General features: G+C 35.7%; 1 protein-coding gene and 1 pseudogene across 2 annotated transcripts; both read right to left on the reverse strand.

The window, feature by feature from the left end:
* Positions 1-203: 203 nt before the first annotated feature.
* Positions 204-2197, reverse strand: LOC111009467 (cytochrome P450 81Q32-like). Its single transcript, XM_022282557.2, has 2 exons — positions 1227-2197; positions 204-1036 (listed from the first exon to the last, which is right to left on the reverse strand). Exons 1-2 carry the CDS (start codon positions 2145-2147, stop codon positions 419-421), a joined length of 1539 nt encoding a protein of 512 aa, XP_022138249.1. The 5' UTR covers positions 2148-2197; the 3' UTR covers positions 204-418.
* A 4799-nt stretch (positions 2198-6996) lies between these two features.
* LOC111008512 (cytochrome P450 81Q32-like) lies at positions 6997-9009 on the reverse strand (annotated as a pseudogene). Its single transcript, XR_015788941.1, has 2 exons — positions 7992-9009; positions 6997-7895 (listed from the first exon to the last, which is right to left on the reverse strand). The product of XR_015788941.1 is annotated as a cytochrome P450 81Q32-like (transcript).
* Positions 9010-9416: the final 407 nt, after the last annotated feature.

Consider the following 9416-nt stretch of genomic DNA (forward strand, 5'->3'; position numbering starts at 1 on the left):
AAGAATGTCATCGAGGTAAAATCTGCTGATGGTAGGATAACGCTTCTCAAAAGTCTAACTTTACTTAAGAGTGTACGTGAGTGAGCACATCAGTGCAAAATTCTATTTACAAATTATTACTTTGGTTGACCAGTTTTCGACTTGGATCAGTCGCCAACCCATCATCTCATCAAGAATATCTAATATAATTTTTCGAAAAATAGTTTTCAAAACACATGTATTATTATATAAGTAATCACACCCTAAATGTAAAAAGAAATAAATATTCAACTTGAACCTAGTCGAGTGATATAATATCCAAATATCTCCTCGAATAAGAGTTGTAAATTCGAAACTTTGCCCCTTATTTATGAGATATAAAATAGCTAGATGGAAACACATTATGACATATAACACACATAACTATTTAACGAACAAGTCAAAGTTGAGAGAGTAAGTTGATCATGGGAGCACGAGGTTTGCACATTGCCTCCAAAGGGTGGGCTTTGGGCATGGTGAGACCATTTCCTTGAAACAAATCAATTTCGTTTGGGCCGATCTTGTCCCACTCAAAGCACTGAATGAGAGTGGCCAATGCCAAGCCCACGACCCTATGGGCGAGGCCAGAACCTGGACATGCCCTCCTCCCCATTCCAAATGGCAGTAACTTATTCGCTTCAACCACCTCCCCATTTTCAAACCTCTCTGGCTGGAAACTCGTGGGGTCCTGCCACACTTTGGGGTCCCGATGGATGGCCCACACATTCACCACCAACATTGTTCCTTTTGGAATATCGTACCCTCCAATTGTGCAGTCTTCAGATGATTCGCGTGGCACCAATATTGGAAGCGCCGGAAACAGACGATTCGTCTCGTTGATTATGGCTTGAAGAAATGGTAGGTTGGTAAGATCGGCTTCCTCTACCAGTCGTTGCTCTCCAACGTACTCATTTATCTCACTCCAAACCTTCTTCATTATTGTTCGATGGTTGAGAAGAAGTGACATCCCCCACTCTATTGTTCCTGCCGTTGTGTCAGTTCCAGCAGCCAATAGGGTCTGCACCCATTAAACAAATTTTTTTACGGATTGATAGCTTTTTTTTTCTTCTTTTTTTTTGCATGTCTCTCAAGTAGTCAAAACAAGATAGATGGTGACTAGTGAGGAGATAAAAGTATTTTTCTTTATTTATTAAACAAATTAAAGTAAAGGACTCATAGAATCAGGATTTATAATTTTGCATGCTTACCAAAATTTGACCCTTGATAATATGGTCTTTATAATAACCAGGGTCGGAGTCTTGCAACGACAACATAGTATCAATCATATTCTTTCGGCTTTCCTCCGGCGAAAAAGAACACGAAGCTTTCCTTTCGCGACGACCATCGATCAAACTTTGTGCAAAACCATCAGCACCCGCCCACACTTTCCACAACCTCTTTCTAAATCCTTGATAATCAATTAGTTTTAAGACCGACAAAAAATCAGCCGGATACGACGCCCCACTTAGTAGAGAAACTTCCTTCATCACTTTCTTCAACTTCCTCCCCTCCTCAGAATCTTCCACATCAACCCCGAAGTATCGCTTCCCAGTCATCATCCTCAAAGCAATGTTGAACGACAGCTCCGTCAGTTTAGTCCTTATCTCCACTTGCACATTATTTTGACCAGTGGTTTGGTACAAATTTTTTAGCCATAATTTGACCTCCTGCTGTCGAAGGTTAATAAAGGAGTTGAGACGATGAGTGGAGAGTAGGTCTGTGGTGGCAATGCGTCGCATAATGCGCCAGTGCTGACCGTAGGCGGTGGCCCCTACGGATGTGTAGTTGTAGTTTAGGATCTTGCCAGAAATCATTCGAGGGCGGTTGGCAAAAACGATGTCATTTTTTGTAAAGCACTCTTGGGCAGCGGAGGGGGAGGATACGACCACCACCGAGCGAAAACCGAGCGAGAGCGATAGGATTGGACCGTATTTTTTAGAGAGATTTTGCAACATTTGGTGGAATGGCTCTCTTAGGAGATGGAGGTGACCGATTACGGGAAGTGAAGGTGGGCCCGGTGGTAGATTTTTGGAGCTAACTTTTTTGAGTTTGAAGTTGAAGACATGAATAAGAGCAAAGAGAAGCGCAAGAGGGATGAGGAAACGAGAGAACTGTAATGTCTCTTCCATGGATGATGCTAAATTATATTTATTTTTTCTCAGGGATGTATGATGAAATGACAATGGTTTCATGCTTTTTATAGAAGAATATCGAATGTGATTTCATTTCCAAGTGGACGAATATTGCTATACGCTACAGTAAAGGGGAGGATAATGAACAAAACCTAGAGCCCCTAATGTTTGGGACCACTTTCCTCATCACCCTCACATGGTCCAATAACATGCAAATATATAATTGTTTTTAAAATTTTAATTATTTTATTAAAGTTTCGATATTTAATGAATATGTCCTATTTCTTTCTCTTCTTTTCTCTCCTTCCCTTTAGGTCGCATTTATCACTTCTCTCTCTACCACTTCTCACTTCTCCATTTTCTTTTTTTATGTCTTTTTTTTTATCTTTTTATTTCTATTTCACAAAATTACAAATACCTCTCTCTTATCCATCGTTTGCTACGTCAAAATGAATCTAATGGTGTTTTTAGGCAAAAATGCAATTGAATGTGCCCTAATCAAGCCTAATGTACTTAACCTACCCCTGGGGTTAGGTGAGTGTCTTAAAAGCTCCTACACACCCCCGAAAATAACAAAGTAGCCAAAATGGGTCTAGGATGTGGTTTTTAGGCAAACATGAAATTGGAAGTGTTCTAAGGGAGCCTGATGCACTTAACCTACCCTCGAAGCTAGTAAATGTCTTAAAAGTTCCTACACATCATTTGAGTCCATGAACTAGCTTCAAATGATCCTAAAGTGGCTACCTACCTCCAAAAATTACAAAGTAGACAAAATGGGTCTAAAAAGTACCTAAATTATGTAAGTGTCTTAAATGCGTCTAACCCATCTCAAAATAAACAGACTATCATAATTGCGCATATAGCCACATAATAATGCAATTAATTTCAAATGATCCTAAAGTGGCTACCTACCTCCAAGGCATTTTGGGACCTCAACGAACCAAAAATATGCCAATCAAAATAACTATGAGGCTAGATAACAACACAATTTTCAAGGGCTCAAGGTTAAGAGAAAGAATTAAAAAGGTTTGAATGAACTCACTCACTTAAGAATACTTAACATTTTTCTTATCCTAAAAATATATATGTAAATATAGGGGTAAGTATATATATATAGACTCTTTAGAAAATCGAATTACATAAATAGCTCAAATCTTAATAATTTACATATTTGTCAAAATAGAGTATATGGAACCCCTCTCAAAATTACCGAACTACTCGTATTCATATATTTTTAATAAAATAAATGGAACTCACCTCAACTATTCGTGTTCATATATTTTTAATAAAATAAAAGGATGTAATATTCTAAAAAATATATATACAAACATATTTACTATCAACCATCACATCAAAGATGAGAGCGAAACTAATCATGTTGGTTTAGTTAAAGGTTAAAAATTCATTAATAGCTTTCGAGAATATGGAACTCATTTGGGATTGTTGTTTTTTACCTATTGATATATGGATATGGAAAGTTATTCATCTCTGCTAAAAAAATTATTGGAAGATGTGATCGCAATGTACTTTGTAGTTTTACTTCCTTAGATTTATGAGAGGAGAAACTACAAAAAATACTTCAACTAATCTATATCTTCTAGTTTTTGCACACCATGCAGATTTTTCAACGCTGCATCCACCTATTATTAAAAGGTATTTACATTATAGCAGTGTCGTTCAATAATTTTTCTTCACTTACAAGTAAATAGTTGGAGGGTTGTTTCGCAGTTGCACTAGATTTACAATTCGAGATCCACATGACTGTGGAGGTTGCTACCATGATGCGAAGGAGACCCGGATGGAGTCGGACGGACGGCCAATCGAAAGCTCAAAAAGGTGATTTGACGATTTTACACTATTGAATTTATGATAACAGACAACATAAAAGTACTTTTAATCTATAGCTTGTGATTATTAAGCGAAAAGCAAATTTTCGAACCTGCATCCAGCAATTGTTAAGGAGGCAGCCACATTATATGACGGTCACCTTCAATAACTTTTCTTTTCATAAGAAGTGAATAGTTGAAGAGTTGTTTTTGCATTTGGCACTACATTTTACCATTCGGCACGTGTATAAACGAGATATATATGTGTATAAACGAGATATATATATATATATATATATATATTAGAGAGCGTTCTTCATTTTAATATAGTTGTTCCAATTTAATTTTGTTCTTAATGATGAGCATTTTAAATATTATTGGACGATTTAAAGGTAATCTTTTAGGTGGGAATCCAACAAGAAGAGTAATTTTAAATGCAACCAGAACAACTTTAGAGGTTGGAACACAGCAACAGTCATTTTATATTTTTTATCTACGATCCTTTGACCTATTTGTATCATATAAAACTTTACCCATCGTTGAAAAGTAGAATATATGTGAGCAGAAACAATAGGATTTTCTTTTCTCTTTTTAAAGGAAAATATTAGAATTTGTGAATTCTATATTAGTTATAAAGTGGTTTTGTATTAGTTAATAACTTTACAACAAAAATGTATGGAAATATGATTACAAACTTTAAAGGTGATGGCTACCGATGCATTTAAAAGTGTAAATCAAATTGCAGATGGAAAGTGACTAGAAAAAAGTATTGATCCATTTATTTATATTTTAATTTAGTTAACTAGTGATTACATTATTTTGATTTTAATTTATAATAGAATTCATGGTTTAGTATTTTTTTTTTACAACAAATGTCGTATTTGATTCGAATCTTTGACTAAAGGAATAGATAATTAATGGTTGAGTTATGCTCATGCTTGCATAACCATTAAATTATACTAAAGTTAGGTTTTTTTAGTAGTTGGTTGGTTTTCACGTTTTATTTAAATAATATATGAAAAGAAAAGTATGAAGCATCTTACGTAGTTTACTCCTTTTAAGTGGTAGTAGACTGATATTTTTGCCTCATATTATTTAAAAAGAATTCATATTAAAAAAAAATATATAAACATATTAATTATCAAATCAAAGATAATCTTGACTTAATTATGTTAAAAATGCATTAATGGAAAAAGTGATGCTTGCACCATAATCTTACGTTAATAATTAAATTATGTACCTAATCTATATATATGAATACTGAAAATTGTTGTCTTCTACGTAGAGAAATTATTTGAATATTTTGCCAAAATGTGATTGGTATTATTATAAAATTTTGCGTGGATCGCATGTATTTGTTCCTAGCGTTATTCGAAAATGTTCCTGCAGGATGGGGGAATATCGTCAGCTAATGGGCTTTGCAAGCTAAAGCCCATATAGCAATAGAACCCATGTACGAGAAGGGCTAAAGTTGGGCTGGTCAAACATAAATAAATGGCCCATTACATATAATTTAGAACCTAAAAGAAAACAAAAGAGAATTTATAGTCCCTATTTCACTTGGTTTTGAAAAATGGTCATATAATTTTTGTTAATAAAAAATATCATTTTCCCAACTGTAAAGCAAATTTAATTTTCACCATCTTATCCTTGCTATTTAGTTATTTTTTTCAAAATCAAAATAATACTCCCTCTTTTAGATTCTCAAATTTGTTTCTTGTTATATTATCTCTCTTTTCCTACATTTTCTCTAGTAGATTTTAGAAATCATCTATCTCACTTTTTAAATATATATTTGAATATAACATAACATAACTCAAAGAGGCCAGAACAGAAAGTGAGACACGGTAATTAAGCAAGGGTGACAACAAGGCGGGGATAATGGATGGGATTGAGCAAGGGAGACAACGGTGGAGCAACAAGGCGGGTGACAAAGCTGTAGGTGTAGGTGCGGCGGGGAGTTTATGAATTGAGCAATGGAGTAAGGGATATAACGGTGGGGTGAAAAAACTGTAAGTGGGGTGGGAAGTGACGGAGGGTAAAGAAGAGAGAGGTCAACCGTATGAGTTTCTATAGACAGTACTTTGTTCACCTTATTTTTCACAGTATATGTTCATTTTAATGTTCACCATATTTGTTCATCTATTCACCGTATTTGTTCATTTGTTTACCATATTTGTTCATTTGTCCAATTAGTATAACATTTCCAAATATATGTTGTCTATATTTCATATATCTTCGATAAGGGGGAAAAATGACTTTTCCCCTTTGTATGAGTCGAGCCCTCAACAACTTAATATGTTAATTTGTGATTAGCAAATAATAATTTCTTTGAAAAAATAGCAATGAATAAATAGTCTAATTATAGAACAATCAAATCTTTATATTTTACCCCATTATTATATTTGTCTTTCTACCATGTAATTTGTTACGGATAAAATCAAAGTCTACTACATGGTCCTATTATATCTTGAAACATGTGTTTGGGCTTCAGTTTGAGAATGTCGATAAAGACCAAATCTACTTCGCCAACGAAGAATTCCATATGTGCTTCACCCCTAACTAACTCGATGAAATAATGTCATCGATAAAAAATTCGATTGATGATAGAATAATCTTCTCAAAGTTCTCTCCTACAACATAATTCATTCTAGGGTATTCAATTCTATGAATGAGCTCGATTCGACATCATCTCTAACTAAGTATGACTTTGTTTTAGAGTATATGTTACTAATCACCGATACCAATGCAAGATTCTATTTACATGTTATCATTTCAATTGACTAACTTTCAACTTGATAGAATGTCAAACTCATCATCTCATAAGAATGCATTATAATGTTTCCATAATACATTTAAAAACACATGTTATTATTTAAGTATTGACGTCGGAAATGTAAAAATAAATAAATATTCAATTATATATTATTATTATTTATTTTAAATTTAATATACACATCTTTATCATAAAAATCGAATCAATAGATATAATTTAAATTAAAAAAACTAATATATAAATAAAAATATAAGTAGCATTTAGCATCGTTTTCACATAATTTATAGAACTTATAATTTATAGAACTTATATTCCCCCTACGGGTTTCATTCATATAAACAAACTCAGGTGCAACATATGAGTCATCTTAGCCAACTTGAACCTAACCAAGTTATACAATATCTAGATATCTCCTCCAAAGAGTTGTAAATTCAAAATTTTGCCCCTTATTTGCAAGATATAAAATAGCTAGATAGAAACACACTATGATATATAATATAACACACATAACTATTTAACGACCGAGTCAAAGTTGAGAGAGTAAGTTGATCATAGGAGCACGAGGCTTGCACATTGCCTCCAAAGGTTGAGCTTTGGGCATGGTGAGTCCATTTCCTTGAGATAAGTCAATTTCATTTGGGCCGTTTTTGTCCCACTCGAAGCATTGAATGAGAGTGGCCAATGCCAAGCCCACGACCCTATGGGCGAGGCCAGCCCCTGGACACGTCCTCCTCCCCATTCCAAATGGCAGCAACTTATTCACTTCCACAATTTTCCCATTTTCAAACCTCTCTGGCCGGAAACTCGTTGGGTCCTCCCACACTTTGGGTCCCGATGGATGGCCCACGCATTCACCACCAACATTGTTCCTTTTGGAACATCGTACCTTCCGATTGTGCAGTCTTCTGACGATTCGCGTGGCACCAATATTGGGAGTGCTGGAAACATCCGATAGGTTTCGTTGATTATGGCCTGAAGATATGGTAGGTTGGCAAGATCGGCTTCCTCCACCAACTGCTGCTCTCCGACGTAATCATTTATCTCACTCCATGCCTTCTTCATTGCTGTTGGATGGTTGAGGAGTAGCGACATCCCCCACTCTATTGTTCCCGCGGTCGTGTCAGTTCCAGCAGCCAACAGGGTCTGCACCCATTAAACAAATATTTTTTCTTTACTTATTAAATAAATTAAAGCAAAGGGTTTATAAAATTAAAATTTATAATTTTGTAATATGCTTACCAAAATCTGACCCTTGATAATATGATCCTTATAATAATGAGGGTCAGAGTCCTGTAACGATAGCATAGTATCAATCATATTCTTCCGCTCTTCCTCCGGTGAAAAAGAACACGAGACTTTCCTTTCGCGACGGCCATTGATCAAACTTTGTGCGAAACCATCAGCGCCCGCCCACACTTTCCACAACCTCTTTCTAAATCCTTGATAATCAATTAGTTTTAAGACTGAAAGAAAATCAGTCGGATACGACGCCCCACTTAGCAGAGGAACTTGCTTCATCACCTTCTTCAACTCCCTCCCTTCCTCAGAATCTTCCACGTCCACACCGAAATATCGCTTCCCAGTCATCATCCTCAAAGCAATGTTGAACGACAGCTCCGTCAGTCTAGACCTTATCTCTACTCGCACATTAATTTGGCCAGTAGTTCGGTACAAATTTTTGAGCCATAATTTGACCTCCTCCTGTCGAAGGTTAATGAAGGAAGTTGAGGCGGTGAGTGGATAGTAGGTCCGTGGTGGCAATGCGGCGCATAATTCGCCAGTGTTGGCCGTAGGCGGTAGCCCCTACGGCGGTGTAGTTGTAGTTTAGGATCTTGCCGGAAATCATTCGAGGGCGGCTAGCAAAAATAATGTCATTTTTTGTAAAGCACTCTTGGGCGGCGGAGGGGGAGGACACTACCACCACTGGGCGGAAACCGAACGAGAGCGATACGATTGGACCGTATTTTTGAGAGAGATTTTGCAGCATTTGGTGGAACGGCTCTCTTAGGAGATGGAGGTGACCAATTACGGGAAGGGAAGGTGGGCCCGGTGGCAGATTTTTTGAGCTAACTTTTTTGAGTTTGAACTTGAAGACATGAATAAGAGTAAAGAGAAGCGTAAGAGGGATGAGGAAATGAAAGAACTGTAGTGTCTCTTCCATGGATGCTACAATTATATCGATTTTTTCTTTGGGATGTCTGATGAAATGGCATCGATTTCATGGTTTTATAGATGAAAATCGAATGTAATGTCATGCCCAAGTGGACGAATATTGCTAGTCGGTATAGAAAAGGGTGAGGACAATGGAAAAAAACTTAAGGCTCCTAATGTTGGTGACCAGTTTCCTCTTCACCCTGCATTGTCCAATCACATGGTCGAATAACATGTAATATGTATTGGCTTTTGTATTTTATTATTTTATTAAAGCTCTATATCTAATGAATGTATCGTATTTTTATCACCTCTATTTTTTCTCTCTCTTTTTTTGGATCTTTTCATTTCCATTTCACAGAATCACAAATACCTCTTATTGATCATTTATCATTTATCATTATTTTTTTAATTTACTATATCTTTTTATCCAGATTTACTGTATCTTTTTTAATTGAAATTTACTATATCTTTTTTTTTTCAAATTTATTGTATTTTTTTACTATATCTTTT

This window comes from Momordica charantia (assembly GCF_013281855.1).
Source record: "Momordica charantia cultivar OHB3-1 chromosome 11 unlocalized genomic scaffold, Mcharantia_2.0 BLBB01000011.1, whole genome shotgun sequence".
Lineage (NCBI taxonomy): Eukaryota > Viridiplantae > Streptophyta > Magnoliopsida > Cucurbitales > Cucurbitaceae > Momordica > Momordica charantia.